Source organism: Nomascus leucogenys, chromosome 7b, assembly GCF_006542625.1.
Source record: "Nomascus leucogenys isolate Asia chromosome 7b, Asia_NLE_v1, whole genome shotgun sequence".
Lineage (NCBI taxonomy): Eukaryota > Metazoa > Chordata > Mammalia > Primates > Hylobatidae > Nomascus > Nomascus leucogenys.
The window spans coordinates 56,965,702-56,983,360 of NC_044387.1; the positions used below are offsets into that span (position 1 = coordinate 56,965,702).

The 17,659-nt window shown below is 45.7% G+C and overlaps 1 protein-coding gene across 3 annotated transcripts in view; it reads left to right on the top strand.

Annotated features, from left to right (window-relative positions):
• Positions 1-17,659, top strand: part of NF2 (neurofibromin 2) — a 91,187-nt gene that overhangs the window by 54,663 nt on the left and 18,865 nt on the right. For all 3 annotated transcript variants that reach the window (XM_012507938.2, XM_030816067.1, XM_003258051.4), the window contains exons 8-13: positions 2,271-2,405; positions 6,094-6,168; positions 9,442-9,555; positions 13,132-13,254; positions 14,546-14,763; positions 16,103-16,208. In XM_012507938.2, the coding sequence (XP_012363392.1) occupies positions 2,271-2,405; positions 6,094-6,168; positions 9,442-9,555; positions 13,132-13,254; positions 14,546-14,763; positions 16,103-16,208 (771 nt within the window). The remainder of the gene's footprint in view (positions 1-2,270; positions 2,406-6,093; positions 6,169-9,441; positions 9,556-13,131; positions 13,255-14,545; positions 14,764-16,102; positions 16,209-17,659) is intronic.

Consider the following 17,659-nt stretch of genomic DNA (forward strand, 5'->3'; position numbering starts at 1 on the left):
TCCATCTTTATTTTCATAGTCGTGCTTTGCTTTCCCTTATTGGGTTCCTACAGTTGTTGTATTAAACTCAGGTAAACTGAAACACATTTTAAATATTCTAGGATAGCTTTCTACTTAATTTGTATTTTGTAAACACAGATTTGTAGGGATTACGCTGCATAAGAAAATAAGGCACACTTAAAGTGCCTAAAAGATGCTCCATAATAGTACAGGAAGTTCTTTTCTAAAGTTCTGTCAGTTTATGTTTGCTAATTGCTTGGTTTCTTTAAGGTCAAACTAATGTAACACATTTCTGTGGTTTTGTCAGCTCAACTCCTCTTGCCCCATGTGCTGGCCACCTAGATTCTAGAAAACTAAAGTTTTATAATCCTCAGAAAACAGTTTTTTGGTTTTGAAAAATCTTTTTTGTTTTTTAAAGGTGGAGTTTTGCTATATCTCCCAGGCCTGCTAGGCTCAAGTGATCCTTCCACCCTAGCCTTCCAAGTAGCTGGGGTGTACCACTGTGCCTGGCTGAAGAAGTTTCTTATTAGGGAATATTTCCACATCAGTCAGACTAATGGATACTGTTTTTTGTGTGTGTTTCCTATATTGAGCAATAGACAAAGCTACTGGCTATTTTCATGTCTTTTATGTTAAATTTCCTGAAATCTCACCATTAACTAAGGAAGATGTATGCTTAAAACAGTTTAAAAGGGGCTGCTTGAGTCCCCACCTCTCTCTCTGTTTAATCTCTAGGAGTGTTGGAGTTGGAGTCATGATGGTAGGAGGCAGAAGGCTGAATCTTTTTTTAAAAATTTAAATAGTCAGAAACTATTTTCTGACCATGGAAACACAATGAAACATCTCATTTTCCAAAATGTACTGCAGATTTAAAAGTACAAAGCCTCACTTCTATTAATGCAGTAGCTTTCATGGCTTTGCTGACAAGCAGAAGAGTCTCTCATGGTTTGGTGATAGCACCTGACTTCAGGATGTTAGGAGTAAAAAGATTTATGCTGGAGTACTCACTCGTCCATCTGATGTCTGCTGTTAGATGGGTACTTCTCTTCACAGTCCCAGTACCTTCTCAGTTTGCAGACCTGTTTTTCTGTCCTTGAGTCTTGGTTCAATTTCCGTTATTGGCAGGGGGTCGGGAGCTGTAGTATCCTTGTGCGGCGAGTTTCCTTCCACTCCAAATGAGGGCTAGACCACAGCCCTGGCGGGTAGACCTGCATGTGAAGATACAGCCACTCAGTCCGTAGCAGGGTCAGTGCTGTGGGAGCCCAGGGCACCCGCCGCGGGCTGCTCTGACTGCTGGCCAGGACCACTGTCAGGGGCAGAGCATAGGTACGGCTTTTAGACAGCTTTGTTGATAGAATTCTTTTTGATATGTATTTCCCAACATGCAATTATTAAAAATTTCAAACTTACAGGAAAATTGAAAGAATTTTTCAGTGAATACACATATATATGCACAACCTAGATTCTACAGTTAACATTTTACCAGACTTTTGCTTTATCACATGAAGACTACATTTTATCATAAAATGAGACCATCCAGCCCCAGGCACTGAAAATTTTCTTTCTAGTAGTCCAACAATGGTTTCTTTAAATATAAGAAATCATTAAACCTATGGGTTCTGTTTTGTTTTGTTTTGTTTGTTTTTTAACAAAGTCTCTGTCGACCAGGCTGGAGTGCCGGGGCGCCATCTCAGCTCACTGCAGCCTCCACCTTCCGGATTCAACCAGTTCTCCTGCTCAGGCTCCTGAGTAGCTGGGATTACAGGCGTGTGCCACCATGCCCAGCTAATTTTTTTGTGTGTATTTTTAGTAGAGATGGGGTTTCACCATGCTGGCCAGGCTGGTCTTGAACTTCTCACTGACCTCGTGATCCGCCCGCCTCGGCCTCCCAAAGTGCTGGGATTACAGGCATGAGCCACTGCTCCCGGCCTAAACCTATGGGCTTTAATTCTAAACCTATGATAGCCTAGTTATTTAACCAGAGGGAACAACACTTGCGTTACTCTTCCTTTAGCCATCGAGCCAGTGACAGAAGCCCTCAGTGATTGTTCTGGGGGGGAACCAGAAGTCACAAGAATGGAACAGTTTTGCTTCTGCCTGCCCCAATTCAGAAAGCTGAAATCTTCTTGGTTTATAAGACAGCTGTGACTTCTGTTGGGACCTGCTGAAACTTGTCACATGTGACAGTGTGTGCCAGATTCTTTGGAAGGTTGAATAAAATTTTGAGCCTCAGCTGGAGCTTACAGTGGCTGTTCTTATTGGATTCACAGAATAAAAAGGGCACAGAGCTGCTGCTTGGAGTGGATGCCCTGGGGCTTCACATTTATGACCCTGAGAACAGACTGACCCCCAAGATCTCCTTCCCGTGGAATGAAATCCGAAACATCTCGTACAGTGACAAGGAGGTAGGACATGTCTGTACTGCAGATGCCACTAGTGGCCCAGGGGTCCAGCAGATCTTTCCCCGTCTGCCCCCCTCGCTGGAGCCTCCCCAGCCAGGGCATCTCCTTGTTATTCATAGAATCCTTTAATTCTCAGGCTTTGAGGGTGTGGTTGTTGATTTTCGAAGTCTGTACAGAACAGTATTGGCATCAATAACCCCACTATGACTAATAGGAAACTGGGAAGCTCAACTGGCCAGGGAGAAACCCCAAAGAATAGTGAACGAAAACAGTAACATTTTCTCATTACTCTGCTTTCTATTTCTGTCGATACATTCTCTTTGTATGTTTTTTTTTTTCTTTTTTAGAGATAGGATTTCATTATGTACGCCCAGACCGGATTTGAATCCTGGGCTCAAGCAATCCTTCCACCTCAGACTCCTGAGTAGCTACTACAGGTGCGCGCCACAGCACCTGGCTTAAATTCTCTTTGTATTTTAAGTGTGGTCTTTATTGAGCTTTCTTTCTGTGTCCGGTGCTTGATACATGTGGCAGAGAAATACATATACACACATTTACACGTATGGACATATATGTGTTTTGTGTGTGTATCTCTCAGTAATGATATAAACAAGTACATTAGGTTAATATGCTTACAAGAATTCCAAAATAATTAAGGTTGAATAACTTAGACAAATGCTCTTAGAATTCAAACATTTCCATATAGGGTGGTGACTTTTACCAAAAAGGTCCCATAACGTATAATCTTATATTTACTCATCCATCCATTCATTCATTCACTCATCCATTCATTCATTCTTCATTCATTTTATTTTATTATTATTATTTTTTGAGGCAGGCTCTCATTCTGTCACCGAGGCTGGAATGCAGTGGCACACAATCACGGCTCACTGCAGCCTTGACCTCCCTGGGCTCAGGTGATCCTCTCACCTCAGCCTCCCAGGTAGCTGAGACTACAGGCGTGTGCCACCACACCTGGCTAATTTTTTGTAGAGATGGGGTTTTGCCACATTGCCCAGGCTGGTCTTGAACTTCTGGGCTTGAGCAATCCTCCCACCTCAGCCTCCCAAAGTGCTGGAATTATAGGTGTGAGCCACCGTGCTCAGCAATTCTTCATTAATTTTAAAGGAATTATTGAGCATCTGCTTTGTGTTAGATTTCATGGGGGAAACAAAGAAGTAGAAAATCCAGTCTTAGCATTCAAGTTAGTCAAGTAACTACTCATCTGCTATAATAAATAAGTGCCGTGGAAGAGATATGGTGACAATGACTGTAGTCTTCCACATACAAGCACCTTCACCCTGACCCTCTGAATTTAACCTCTATAAGAACACTGCTGTAAAGGCAGGGGCTGTGTTATCATTATCTCTGTGTCACATCAGGAAGCAGAGACACAGAAGGATCAAATGACCTGTGTCTGAGTGAAGTAGCAGAGAGTAGGAGCCGGAGTTGCTGATGCTACAGCCCCCGCCTTTTAGGGAGGCTCAGAGGCTGAGCCCTGAGAGCACAGGGGCACTGGGGAGAGGGAGACTCCACTCAGTGACCTCCTGGTACCTGCACAGCCAGGACACAGAGTAGAGACTGAAGAACAGGAACAGCTTATGTTGCTGCCTGCAGAGCCCCAAACCTGAGCATATTTCTTGTTTTCTCTTTCTTCATGGCAACTCAAGGAAGGGAACACCAGGCCCCTGGTTTCCAGTGTATGGTTGGGATCTACTCAGCCATGCTTGATAAGACAGACTGAGTGAGCCCCTTAATTCAAAACATTCTGACTTTGAAGTTTTTGTAAGTAGTTAGCCCAGGAGATAAGCAGTTAGGTATTTCTTTTTTAAAGTACTTAAATTGAAAGTTCCACATGACATAAAGCTGTATGTGTGCCACCGTATGGTAGTTTTTCATCTCCCAATTTCATAAAGTCTGTTTATTGCACGTCCACGCATTTGTGGGGTAAAGGCTCCCTCAACACCCGTTCTTCAAAGAAGCCAAGGATTGAAGTCTCCCATAGTATGGCCTGACACAGTAAACTCTAATATGCCCTCTCCAGGGGACAGGCGCCATCATGTTCCATCATGTCAATAACTCATGCAGTAAGCAGACCCCAAGCTGACTTGATATAAAAGAAGTAGTCTTGGTAGTTAGGCATGACAGCCGTGCTGTCAAAACAGAAATGTTAGTTTATTTTAAGTGATCCATTGATTCTTTGTGTACGCCCTGGCATGGTGCAGAGCCTGCGGTTTCCCCACTACTTGTGGTTTCCCACTGACAGCTCCAGGGTTTGACAGCAAAGCCAAAAATAAGCTCACAAAATTCATGAATAGCAGCCTACACAAGAGCAACACCGCTTCTAGGTTAACTTGGCCAAAAGCTAAACAAAGGATCATTTTCTGTCCTCAATGTACTAACCACTTCTTGGGCAATATAACGTGTGAAAGAAATATATCTTCCTAAACATATTTATCTGCTTAGCAAGTCTTTCTTGGGAATGGATATCCATTTTGTAAGTGCATCTTGGAAATCTAGGATCTGTTTGGTCTTATTGGGAGTGGTTGAGAGCAGCAGCCATTTGCTCCTTGCAGGCTTTCCTGCTAGTGGTCTAACCCTGGGTTCTCCTACCAAGCCACCACCCTGTCCTTATCATTCATCTTTCTCTTCATTTTGATTTCAGCATCAAGAACTGCTTTCCCTTCTACTATAGTCCATTTTTTCCCCATTTGATTCTTTCTATTAACAGCTTTTATCAAATTATTCCCATATTCAGAAACCTGTGGTGAGCGCAGGTATCCTGTCACATCAAACCTAAATCCTTCTCTTTTTTGAGATAGGGGTCTACTCTGTTGTCCAGCCTGGAGTGCAGTTGTGCAATTACAGCTCACTGCAGCCTCAAACTCTTGGCCTCAAGCGATCCTCCTGCCTCGGCCTTCCAAAGTGTTGGGATTACGGGTGTGAGCCACCATATCTGGCCACCTCTGACTTTCATTCTCACTGCCAGCCCCTACACCCACCCCTTCCTCCCTCCCAGGCTAAGCCTATTATATCATCTTAGTCACCAAAAAGCTAATACCACACATACACACACACACACACACACACACACACACACACACACACAGAGCTCATTTCCCCATCTCTACCTTATTTCTGGTTTTGCCCTGTGCAGAATGCCCCTTCACCTGCCTTTTAGCTACCTTGTTGGATTCTTCTTCTAAGATCAGCTTCACTCTCTCTTGCTTATGGTGGATCTACTCTGAACCTCCACACATTTGTGATTTGTACCACCCAATGAAGCACTAATATTTGATGTGATTTCTTGAGTAATTGGCTGTTGTTAGCCTAGTTCCAACTAGATGGTGAGCTTCATGAAGGTGGGCCCATGCCCTAGACTACAGTAGCCCTCCAGTGTTGGCCTCAGGGTTGGGCCCATTAAGGATGCTTATTTTAGGTTGTCAAGAATCCCTTCCCACACTCATTCCTAAGATGGTCTAGAGAGCATACCTTTAGGGTCCTGAGCTTCCACAGCCCGAGACTTGGTGCTCCTAATTCCCCGAGGTTCAGTGCCTGGATACTGGGAAGCCAGGACAAGGCATAACTTCATGCTGGTCTGTGGCCAGTGTGGTTGCTGCATTTGTGGAATTTCCAATTGGTAACATTCCAGGCTGTCAGACTGAAACTGTGTTCTGCTTCGTTCTTCCAGTTTACTATTAAACCACTGGATAAGAAAATTGATGTCTTCAAGTTTAACTCCTCAAAGCTTCGTGTTAATAAGCTGGTAAGTTGAGATCCTGGTTTTCATTACTGATAATGGTAGCTTTTCTGAGAATTGAATACTTCTTTTTAAAGGATATCAGATATCTTGTGAAGTGTAGAATGGTATCTCACTTGGCGCGTACTTTAGCTTAAAGAGTTAAAACTAAATTATATCATGAAGAAGATTTTTTGTTTGTTTGTTTGTTTTTGGGACAGAGTCTCGCTCTGTCGCCCAGGCTGGAGTGCAGTGGCAGTGCCAATTTGGCTCACTGCAACCTCTGCCTTCCAGGTTCAAGAGATTCTCCTGGCTCAGCCTCCCAAGTAGCTGGGATTACAGGCATGAGACACCAAGCCCAGCTAATTTTTGTATTTTCAGTAGAGACGGGGTTTCACCGTATTGATAAGGCTGGTCTCAAACTCCTGACCTCAGGTGACCCATCCGCCTTGGCTTCCCAAAGTGCTGGGATTACAGGCGTGAGCCACTGCGCCCAGCTGATGAGGAAGTTTTAAAAAGGATTTTTAATGCAGTATTTCATACATACAAAAGGATAAATAAGTGTAACTTATATGAATTATAAAGAATAACAAAAGTGAATAGCTGTGTACCCACAGCCCCACTTTAAGAAATAGCACAGTCCTGGCCGGGCGCGGTGGCTCACGCCTGTAATCCCAGCACTTTGGGTGGCCGAGACGGGTGGATCACAAGGTCAGGAAAAAAAAAGAAAAAGAAAAAGGAAAAAAGAAATAGCATAGTCCCAATACTGTTGAGATCCTTCATGTTAACACCCTGCTGGTCTCTCCTTTCCCTCTCCCCAGGGGTGATCACTGTTTTGAGTTGAGTATTCATCATCCTCTTGCTTTTCAACAGAATTTTATTTCATATATGGCAAAAGAAAAAACTATTCAATGTCATGTGTTTATGAAATTTATCTAAATGCTGTCAAGTATATATATTCTTCTGTCATTTGCCTTTTCCTTTTTCATTTTTTTTTGAGATATATCTTTGTTGATGCTTAAAGATAGTCTGTTCATTCTCACCTCTGTAGCACTCTGTTATATATTTTTCTGATTCTTCTGTTAATGGATAATTAAGTGCTTTTTACTTCCATACTTTTTTTTTTGAAATGGAGTCTCACTCTGTTGCCTAGGCTGGAATGCAGTGGCACAATCTCGGCTCACTGCAACCTCCGCTTCCTGAGTTTAAGCGATTCTCCTGCCTCAGCCTCCTGAGTAGCTGGGATTACAGGTGCCCACCACTACACCCGGCTTATTTTTGTATTTTTAGTAGAGATGGTGTTTCACCATGTTGGTCAGGCTGGTCTCAAACTCCTGACCTTGTGATCTGCCCGCCTTGGCCTCCCAAAGTGTTGGGATTACAGGCGTGAGCCACTGCACCCGGCCACTTCTATACTGTTTTCACAGGCTGTTATGAAAACTTTTGTATCTGCCTCCTGGTGCACATAGGCAATAGTTTCTTTGGAGTCTTGAGTATACTGGGCTAGGTGGGGTGGCTCACGCCTGTAATCTCAGCACTTGGGGAGGTCAAGGCAGGATAACTGTTTGAGGCCAGGAGTTCGAGACCAGCCTGGGCAACATAGCAAGACCCTATCTCTAAAAAAAAGAAAATAAATAAAATTAAAAAAAAATAAAAAATATGGCCGGGCACAGTGGCTCAACGCCTGTAATCCCAGCACTTTGGGAGGCTGAGGCAGGCAGATCACCTTAGGTCGGGAATTGGAGACCAGCCTGACCAACATGGAGAAACCCTGTCTCTACTAAAAATACAAAATTAGCCGGGCATGGTGGCACATGCCTATAAATCCCAGCTACTTAGGAGGCTGAGGCAGGAGATCGCTTGAACCCAGGAGGTGGAGGTTGCAGTGAGCCGAGATCATGCCATTGCACTCCAGCCTGGGCAACAAGAGCAAAACTTCGTCTCAAAATAAAAATAAATACATAAAAATAAATTAAAAATAGAATTTAGAGTATATACACAGGAGTAGATGTACAGGGCTCATTATATGTTCAAATTTCCAAATTATGACACATTGTTTTCTAAAGAAGGTGAATCGATTTTTACAGACCCAACAGTAGTGGGTGAAATTTCTTTTTTGCTATCCCTAATACTTGTATTATCAGCCTTTTAAAATTTTTGCCAATCTTGTGCATATAAAATGGTATCTCATTATCATATGAACTTTTTTTTTTTTGAGATTTTGAGATAGGGTCTCACTCTGTTGCCCAGCCTGAAATGTAATGACACGATCATGGCTCACTGCAGCATGGACCTCCCCAGGCTCAGTGATCCTCCCACTTCACCTTCCCCAGCAGCTGGGACTACAGGCACACACCACCATGCCTAGCTAATTTTTTGTATTTTTTTTATAGAGACGAAGTTTTGCCATGTTGTCCAGGCTTGTCTTAAACTCCTGGGCTCAAGCAATCTGCCTGCCTCCCCTTCCCAAAGTGCTAGGATTACACTTCCCAAAGTGCTGAGCCACCAGGTCTGGCCAAATTTTTTGATTTTTTTTGTGGAGATGGCGTCTCACTATGTCACCCAGGCTGGTCTTGAACTCCTGGGCTCAAGGATCCCCCCACCTTGGCCTCCAAAAGTGCTGGGATTACAGGTGTGAGCTACTGCACCTAGCCTGTTTTCTTTATTGGCTATATCTTCCAGTTTATTGCTGTTTTTCTTTTTTTATGTCTTGACAATAAGAATTTTTAATTTTAATGTAGACAAATATATAAATTTTTTCCTTAATCATTTTTTGTGTCTTACTTGGCATCTTCTCTTATCCTATGATCATAAAGATATTCTTCTATATTGTCTTCTAAAAGTTTCAAGGGCTTAATCTTTGCATTTAAGTATTTAATCCTTCTGGAGTTGATTTTTGTGTAAGGTGTAAGGGAGGGATCCAACTTATTTTTTCCACATGCATAACCTGTTGCCTCAGCCCACCTTACTGAACGAGCTTTCCTATCCTCCCTGGTCTGCAGAACCACATCTTGATGTAGGAGAGTAAGGTGCACCCAGAAGACATGGTGAAGTGTCCTCCAGTCCTCTCTTCATTTATGATTTTTACCTCCTGGCATACCTGAGGTGCCTTCATTTTGCATGTTTCCAGAGCTGACAGCACTAGAGGCCACTAGTAGGGCTTTGGTGTTTTACTCCATGCATTCATCTTCACGTTTACTGCTACCTGCAAGAGCTCAAACTGCTATGGCACTAGTGGACCGGTAGGCAGTGAAGTAAATTTGTGGATATTAACCTTTTTGTCTGCTTATGTGGCCACAGATTCTCCAGCTATGTATCGGGAACCATGATCTATTTATGAGGAGAAGGAAAGCCGATTCTTTGGAAGTTCAGCAGATGAAAGCCCAGGCCAGGGAGGAGAAGGCTAGAAAGCAGGTGAGCACAACCTTGTTTTAACTGATGATGTCACTGTGTGGTCAGTCCTGGCCTGGGAGGTGAGGAGTGGTTGTGGGCTGGCAGGAGTCTTTTGGCCGTGGACATACCTGCTCTTGTTTTAGACCTGTTGGATCTTCATTTGCCGATGCCTACCTGGTGGGATGTCAGCTCTGGAAATGAGGAATAAACCCTAGTAGCATATCTAAAAGAAACATCTCTAGTAATTTCTACACTTGGAGAAATTAAGTGTGATTAACACCAGTTTGGGATGAAATAGCCGAGAGTGCATGCGTCTATCCGTCCGGCTAGCTAGCTTGCTTTCTTTTTTTGCCTGTCTGCCTCCTTGTGCAGCCTTCTCCTTTTCTAATTAGATGGTGATAGAATGCAGGGTAGCATTTCAGTGCTTGCTGCTGGAATGCTAATTTGACTGGCTGCAATTCCCCACTGCAGGTCAGGCCTCATGGCATGTCACCTGCCCCAGGAGATGCCAGGAACGTCTATCAGCACACTGGATGATCTGCATCATTGTTTTCTACTCATAAACGTTCTCTGCTCGTGGAAATCCACACAACTAATTTGGGCCTTACTGCTGAGAATATCAATTGTGTTTTTGGATAAACTACTAGATAGAGTGGCAGCAGCTGCAGTTGGCTGCTCTCGGGATTTGCAAGCTCAGAAGTGTAATAATTAGTCTGTGTGCACCTTTCTGATTTGGATACATTGGAGAGGCTGGCTCCCAGCCCTAGGATTTAGAATGAAATGCCCAGTGTGCTTCCAGCTCTCTATCTCTTTGCTTTCTGAGGTGGTGGGCCACAAATGTGTTCTTTGGGATGCTTTCAGGGTGATGGGATGGATTTGTTGGACAAAGAAATCCTACTGAGCCAGCATGGGGTCATAGTGGCAGTTTCATGAAGAGCTCTTGGCAGTGACTCATCCCTATAACTCTAGCACTTTGGGAGGCCAAGGCAGGAGGATCACTTGCCTAGGAATTTGAGGCTGCAGTGAGCTATGATTGCACCACTACATTCCAGCTTGGGTGACCAAGCAAGACCCTGTTTCAAAACAGAAGCAAAAAAAAATACCAAAATAAATAAATAAGTAAATAAGTAAGGAGGAGGAGGAGAGCTCTCTTTGACCTTTTTCTTAGCAGAGCAAAGCTTAGAAGTAAGAAATCTGAAAGTGTCAGGGAATATGTAGCCTGCGGGCCCTGGCAGAGAATAGCAGGAATACTGCAGATCGGCACTGCCTACAGCACAGCAGAGCCACAAACCTGGCATCTGGGCAACCACAGATCAGGTGGACAGACACTGACCTTGGAGCCAGATCTGAAATTTAGAATGTGACTAAGTCAATGACTTACCTTCCAGACCTCAGTTTTCTCATCCATCAGGTGAAACTAATGATGTATCTTCTCCATCTCAGATGAAGGGACATATATTATACCTTACAGTCTTTGTAAGCAGTAAACTTCTTTTGTGAATAGGAGGTCCTTTATATTGGGGTAGAGGTCTCAGGGAAAGTACAGTGCCAGGAACTGAAGGAGATTACCTGGCTTTTTGTTTTCTTTAATAAGAGAGTCTTGTTCTGTCACCAAGGCTGGAGTGCAGTGGTGCCATCATAGCTCACTGTAACCTCGAGCTTCTGGGCTTGAGCAATCTTTCTTCCTCAGCCCCTCAAGTAGCTGGGACTACAAGTGCATGCTACTACACCTAGTTAATTTTAATTGTTTCGTAGAGATGAGGTCTTGCTATGAGGCTGATTTCAAACTCCTGGGCTCAAACATTCCTCCCGCTTTGGCCCCCCAAAGTGCTGGGATTACAGGCATGAGCTGCTGTGCCTGACTGGGCTCGCCCTTTCTTTCTTTCTTTCTTTCTTTCTTTCTTTCTTTCTTTCTTTCTTTCTTTCTTTCTCTTTCTTTCTTTCTTTCTTTCTTTCTTTCTTTCTTTCTTTCTTACTTTCTTTCTTACTTTGTTTCTTGCTTGCTTGCTTGCTTGCTTGCTTTCTTGCTTTCTTGCTTTCTTGCTTTCTCTTTCTTTCTTCCTTCCTTTCTTTCTGTTTCTTTCTTTCTCTCTCTCTCTCTTTTTTTTCTTTCTTTTTTTAAAGAATTATAGATATGTATTAAGCCACCTTATGGAAATTGTAATATGATGGAAATTAGAGAACAAATTGGCCAAGCTTTTCATTGACTTGCAAGGAGAAAACTGGAGAAGAACTTTCACTGTTTTATTGCTTGTCTTTGCATTATCTTTTCAAGCTCCTGTGTGTGTGTGTGTGTGTGTATTTGGCTTAGGATTTAGAAAAAGCAGCAGTCTTAGAAACCTTGTATGACCAGAGTGTGGGATAAGATTGAAGCAAGAAGTAATTAAATGTGCTTTAATTATTTAAGGCAGAAAATAGTACAGTGGTCACTTCTGGATTCTGCTTTTTGAACTCAGTTAGTACCCTGGGATCACAGAGGAATGGCACTGTCTTGTGCTTGTTCCCCTTATTAAGCTCAGCATGTGGTCCAATTAATGCAGTGATCCAGAAGGCAAGGGAGGTAGTGGTGGCTTTGTACTCTTGCCTTAAGGACAGGGGGCTATGTTCCCCGCCTGGCTCCCTCCTGTCCTAGGCCTGGCTCAGGAGTTGTCTCCACATGAGGCTGTGCAAGTCTGTGCTGTGGCTGTTGCAGCTTCCCCCTGTGAAATACAATGTGTGAACTCTTGATGCATCACGTAGAATGATTCCATCTTCTCTGTGGGTCAAAGGCAAGAGTGGAGTTATTGTTGATGAAATCAGAGATGTGAGAGGGGTCCATGTGGATTAGAAATGGTGAGATGGCTTGCCTGCCCAGATGAGAAAGCTGCTTATTTCTGGGGCTCTATCTGAGGGAGGAGGTCCTGCATTGTATCCCATCAGCCGCAGGGCAGAGCCACCTGAGGTTTCCCAACAAAAAGCAGCATTGGCAAGGTAGCCATTTCAGTGCACCGTGTATAAGAATGCCTCCTTCTGCCGGGCGCGGTGGCTCATGCCTGTAATCCCAGAACTTTGGGAGGCCAAGGTGGGTGGATCATAAGGTCAGGAGTTCAAGACCAGCCTGGCCAATATGGTGAAACCTCATCTCTACTACAAATACAAAAATTAGCCGGGCATGGTGGCGGGTGCTTATAGTCCCAGCTACTCGGGAGGCTGAGGCAGGAGAATTGATTGAACCTGGGAGGCGGAGGTTGCAGTGAGCAGAGATCGCGCCACTGCACTCCAGCCTGGGCGACAGAGCAAGACTCTGTCCCCCGCCCCCCCCCCCCAAAAAAAAGAATGCCTCTTTCTATCTAGGTCAAGACTCAGCTTGATTTTTTGTTGTTTGTTCGTTTGCTCATTCACCACTAGACTGTTTTTCAAGTGGCACAGCTTTCAACTCTGCAACTGGTTTAGAAGGACGGGGTGGGGGGCAATAAGAATGACCCTGCCTACCTAATGAAAGGGAAGGAAAAAGGTCCCAAAAGGGGAGACTCTGGAGATGGGGCATCTTTGGGCCCTTTTGACACCCTAGGTCTCGAGCCCTGTGATTCAATGACTGTTTTTCTTCACCCCTCACAGATGGAGCGGCAGCGCCTCGCTCGAGAGAAGCAGATGAGGGAGGAGGCTGAACGCACGAGGGATGAGTTGGAGAGGAGGCTGCTGCAGATGAAAGAAGAAGCAACAATGGCCAACGAAGCACTGGTGATTTCTGAGGGGCTGGGGTTCCAGGAGGGTACCTGGGGAATTCCTTGGCTTTTCTGGAGCTCAGTCTCCTGAAAACCATGAGTTAGCAGCATTTGCTTTGAAATACTTAATTTCAGCTTTAAAAAAATCAGTGCCTTTTCTTTTCACCTGTGTTGGCAGAAGCAGATTTAGGTTGAGCTTATGTGTAGCCAAACTCCACTTTCACCACGAGGTTGCCTTTACATCAGGGCTTGTAGGACCTAGATCCCAGTAGCAGCACCTCACCCTCCATTTGTAACAATCCAAAACATCTTCAGACATTGCCACATGTCTTTTTTTTTTTTTTTTTTTTTTTTTTGAGACGGAGTCTCGCTCTGTTGCCCAGGCTGGAGTGTACATTGGCACGATATCGGCTTACTGCAATCTTCACCTCCCAGGTTCAAGTGATTCTCCTGCCTCAGCCTCCTGAGCAGCTGGGATTACAGGCATGCACCACCATGCCCAGCTAATTTTTGTATTTTTAGTAGAGATGGGGTTTCACCGTGTTGGTCAGGCTGGTTTCGAACTCCTGACCTCGTGATCTGCCCGCCTCAGCCTCCCAAAGTGCTGGGATTATAGGTGTGAGCCACCGTGCCCAGCGGTACTTTTTTTTTCTTTTGAGATGGAGTTTCGCTCTTGTTGCCCAAGCTGGAGTACAATGGCATGATCTTGGCTCACTGCAACCTCCGCCTCCTGGGTTCAAGTGATTCTCCTGCCTCAGCCTCCCAAGTAGCTGGGATTACAGGTGTGCGCCAACACATCCGGCTTTTTTTTTTTTTTTTTTTTTTTTTTTGTATTTTTAGTAGAAATGGGTTTTCACCATGTTAGCCAGGCTGGTCTTGAACTCGTGACCTCAGGTGATCCGCCCGCCTTGGCCTCCCAAATGGCTGGGATTATAGGCGTGAGCCACTGTGCCCGGCCTGCCACATGTCTCTTGCAGGGGACAAAAAGCTCCTCTGGTTCTAACCACTGATATAAAGGGAAAGAACAGAGTTTAAGTTGTTTTTCTCCACATGAAGCATAAGCCTGAGCTGAGGTGGGTACTCAGAGAAGGTGCTCTTGTTACTCCCCATGGGTGCAGCCCGAAGGGCCCTTCTGAAAAGCTGGGGAATGTGACTTGTTATCTCTTGTCAGAGGGTCATGGAGGGCACTCAGCAGCAGGGCCCCAGGAGTCCGAGAATCTGGTTTGTCCCATCTCAGTGTTCAAGGCAGATCTGGGCAGGAGAATAGCACATGATCCCGCTTCAGCTAAGAGCACTGTGCCCTCCAGATGCGGTCTGAGGAGACAGCTGACCTGTTGGCTGAAAAGGCCCAGATCACCGAGGAGGAGGCAAAACTTCTGGCCCAGAAGGCCGCAGAGGCTGAGCAGGAAATGCAGCGCATCAAGGCCACAGCCATTCGCACGGAGGAGGAGAAGCGCCTGATGGAGCAGAAGGTGCTGGAAGCCGAGGTGCTGGCACTGAAGATGGCTGAGGAGTCAGAGAGGAGGTGAGGGGGCACTGAGCACCAGATCGGCGAGGAGGCTGGCGAAGGGCGGCAGACCAGCCTGCCCTGAGGCTGAGCTCTACAGCAGCTGTCCTCAAGCTGCTTCCCCATCTTCTGGGCCGGGGGGAGGCTCCTTCTTGGCTGATAGTGACTGGTGCTTCATCCATTTTGGGGCTGGTGCTACTGGTTGGGCACAGGAACTCAGTTCTCCTGCCAGGGGGGCCTCTCTGGTCATACTTGTGTCTCTTTGATAAGCCCCTGTCCCTCTGATGGCCGTGTGTGCAGGAAAACCCCTGAGCATATCCACAGACCGCTTTCAGCTGAAGAGATGTGAGGAGGCTCTTTGTGCATTAAAAAAAAAAAAATTGTGGTTCTTTTCTGCTTTCATTCAGTGCGGCTGCAGGAGAACAGCAGCTGCTTACCTTTAAAGGGAAGCCTGCATCCTCCAGCCTTCCTTGGCACGTGGGGGAGGAGGGCTAGGATGGTCTCTGTGACTGGGATGTCCCACTCATGGCCAGGTTGAAGGATGGAACTGTTGTCTGTACTTTTGAAAGACTATTCTAGGCCTGCAACCTTCAGATAAACACTGAGACATTCCCCACAGCTTTTGGCTCTGTTGATTTAGAGCACTTGAATTTGGCTTTTAGCTACCAAGGTTCATTCACTACAGTTTTCCTCACCACTCTTTGCTTGTTGTTCTGGGAATATGGTTCCTTTTTGCCTGCCCTGCTTCAGGCTCCTTGCTGTATATGGGTCATACTCCCTGTGCATGATGCAGGTTGGGCCAGGTCCCTGCACCAGGCCGTGTCCACCTCAGCCCCATAGGGTGAGGATCTGCACCAGGGTGTGGGTGCCCTCAGTGATGGGGCTCATATTCCTGCTGGAGAAAGTGGGCACAAGGCCCACCGGTGTTTTATCTGGGGGCTGTGAAGACGCAGTTCTTGCACATTCTGCCCTTTGCGATCCAATATAAGAACTTCGATCCTCCAGGCTCTTCCTTTGCCCAGCTCACTCTCACCCAAAAATAAAGCAGAGAAAGCTGCTGGTGCCCCCTCCAGCTCCTCCGTCTCCTGGCTGTAGAAGATCCGGTTTCTCTCATTCCCCACCAGTTTTCCTGCTCTTCCAGTTTAGATTTACCAACTCAAATGAAAATCCTCAGGAATGTTGTCCTTGCTTGGAAGTTCTGATTTCATGTAAATATCTCTGTCTCACTGTCCTTTTTTGCCTCTTCAGGTGCCATCCTCAGGGTTAGCCCAGGTCCCTCCCCTGCAGGGGTGGGATGGGGTCTATTCCTGCCACCTGCCCTCTTCTGTGAAGCTGACATTTCATCCTTTCCTTGCAGGGCCAAAGAGGCAGATCAGCTGAAGCAGGACCTGCAGGAAGCGCGCGAGGCAGAGCGAAGAGCCAAGCAGAAGCTCCTGGAGATTGCCACCAAGCCCACGTACCCGGTGAGCCTGGGGGCCACCAGCTGTGGCTGCCTTAGTCCTGGTGATGTTCTCTTTCCTCCCGGCTCTTCGGTTCATCTGGTGGTGCCTTCAGGGTGACCATTCAAGCAAACGCGTGGCTGGATGAGAGGTGCAGAGAGCGTGCAGTTAGGGACTGGGTAGAACATCCTGGTCTGCCATTTGGCTTTCGACTAGTTAGTTGTCTCTTTGGTTGCCTGGATAACAGGCAACAGGGCCTTTTCCAGCTCTGGAATGTTTTTCTTGTTCTAAGTAATATAGTCCCAAATTATCCTCAAGAGAATTTGCTCTCTTGCCTCTTAATGCTGAGCTGAATGTAATCTTCAACTATCAGTATATACCATATATCATAATTATAGTTCTGGGAAGGGATTGGCTGTACACCTCAGAGTGAATTACTGCCGTGCAAGAACGAGCAGCCAGTCTCAGTTTGGGGACAAGAGTTAGACTTCCATTAAATGGGGTCACAAAATGACTAGAAGCCTCTTTCCTTCCTTTCTTCTGTGCATTCAGTTTGGCATTTTTTTTTTTTTTTTTTTGCATATTTATTCAGTGTCCACATAGTGCCATGCAGTTGGAAGTCTATCCTGACAGGTGTTCTCAGGGTGCACAGGTGCCTAGAGGAGGAGGACACAGCCCACCCTGGAGGAGCAGGAGAGGCTCAGTATGGTGTCTACACTGATGCTTGAAGGGGGAGCAGGAAGTAGCCAGGTGGAGAAGAGAACATAGGGTATTCAGGGTGAGGGTACAGATGCACACATGGCCCAGACTCACACACGGCACAGTCATCTGCATGGCACAGACACACGCACATACCCATACATACATTCATGCACATGGCACGTCCACACACACAGCACGGACACACACACGCACCCATACTTACATTCATGCACATGGCACAGGCACATACATGACCCAGATGCACACAGGGCACCAGAGGCACAAGCTGCCCAGGGTTTGAGGTGGGGAAAATGTAAGCAGTTTGCTGTTGCCATATATCCTGGTTCTCTGTTACTTGGTAACAACCCACCCAAGCCAGCTGTGTGGCCGAAACAACTCTTTATTAGTACCTCTGGTGGCTTGTTGGGTTGATTGGGCCAGACAGAGATCCTTGCTGGGGATCTCTCTGGTGGTCACAGTCAGATGGTAGCTGGGACTGGAGTCATCTGAGCACTCAACTGGGCTGAACACCTGAGATGTATGTTTTGTTTTTATTTTTTATTTTATTTATCATTTTTTTTTTTGAGAGAGACAGAGAGTTTTATTTACTCTGTCACCCAGGCTGGAATGCGGTGGCAGAATCTCGGCTCAATGCAACCTTCGCCTCGTAGGCTCAAGTGATCTTCCCGCCCCAGTCTCCTGAGTAGCTGGGACCACAGACATGTGCCACCACACCCAGCTAATTTTTTTTTTTGTATTTTGTAGGGACAGGG